Source organism: Oryzias melastigma, unplaced genomic scaffold (genome assembly GCF_002922805.2).
Source record: "Oryzias melastigma strain HK-1 unplaced genomic scaffold, ASM292280v2 sc03206, whole genome shotgun sequence".
NCBI classification, from domain to species: Eukaryota; Metazoa; Chordata; class Actinopteri; order Beloniformes; family Adrianichthyidae; genus Oryzias; species Oryzias melastigma.
In genome coordinates, this window is record NW_023419774.1 from 1,464 (window position 1) to 2,484 (window position 1,021).

The 1,021-nt window shown below is 52.7% G+C and overlaps 1 protein-coding gene across 1 annotated transcript in view; it reads right to left on the reverse strand.

Annotated features, from left to right (window-relative positions):
- Window positions 1-1,008, reverse strand: part of LOC112138851 (zonadhesin-like) — a gene marked incomplete at its 3' end in the record, with an annotated part of 2,186 nt that extends 1,178 nt beyond the window's left edge. Inside the window, exons 1-4 of the mRNA XM_024261511.2 lie at window positions 835-1,008; window positions 611-755; window positions 437-534; window positions 179-325 (exon numbers count right to left, since the gene is read on the reverse strand). Of these exons, the coding sequence (XP_024117279.1) occupies window positions 179-325; window positions 437-478 (189 nt within the window). The remainder of the gene's footprint in view (window positions 1-178; window positions 326-436; window positions 535-610; window positions 756-834) is intronic.
- Between the last annotated feature and the right edge of the window lie 13 nt (window positions 1,009-1,021).

Genomic DNA, 1,021 nt, shown 5'->3' on the forward strand with positions numbered 1-1,021 from the left:
AAAACTGTAAGAGTGAACTACGTTTACTCATAAATAATTGATTAAATATCATCTTGCCAGCATTTTAGAATGATGCAAGGATCGCAAAATGAAATATCGCAATATATATCGTGATATATCGCCAAATGGATTTCCCCCTACACCCCTAGTGTGGAGCGCCTTCAATCAGACCACCCACCAGGACTCTGCGGCCCTTCTGCAGCTCCACCTCGGTGTCCTGAGGCAGGAAGACTTTGACTGAGCGGACGTAGGACGCCTCTGGTTGACCTCGCTCCTCGTTTTTAGCCACCACCCTGAAGTCCGTGACCAGAGTTTTGTTGCACACCTGCAAGGTTCGAGTGCAGAGATGAAGATATTTGCTCAAAAACACAGAGGGTTGTGAAGTGGACAAACACTTCATAGTGCAAATGATACTGAAAGTGAAGTCATTTCCTACCTCCACCAGTGTGTATGTGCAGGTTCCCATGAATGTGTGCATCACACCGTCAAAAGTGTAGTAGTGCGGATCTCCGGCCACATGGCACACTCCTTTACCTGAAGGACAAATGAGTTAAAGGTAAGAACAAGGTGTTAATAGAATTGGGGTTCCTCTCCCAGCAGGTCCAGTTACCTGTAGAGTGGCAGTCCAGCACGCCCTCCACCACCTTGCACTCCTGTGCAGGACTGCACTGCCACGGCTCGCAGGTGATGTTGTGGTTGCCGTTGCACTTGCAACGCTCCGAGCAGTCAGTCTCTGTGAACCAGGTGTCTCCGACCTGAACGGGAAAAAGTGCATCTCTGAGGAGGGATGTGTGTGGGACGACAGGGACTGGGGCTCCAGTCCGGAGAACTTACGGGTCGGTACTGTCCATCCTCATCCGTGCAGCCGCACTCACTCAGCGGGACGCATTTGTCTCCGCTGAGGACCAGACCGTCGTTGCAGACACAGCCCTCCACGCAGGGCAGGTCGCAGGAGTCTCCAGAGCTGTCAGGCTCCTGGCAGCTGGGCGGGGGGCAGGCAGAGCCGCATGGAGTGTAGTGA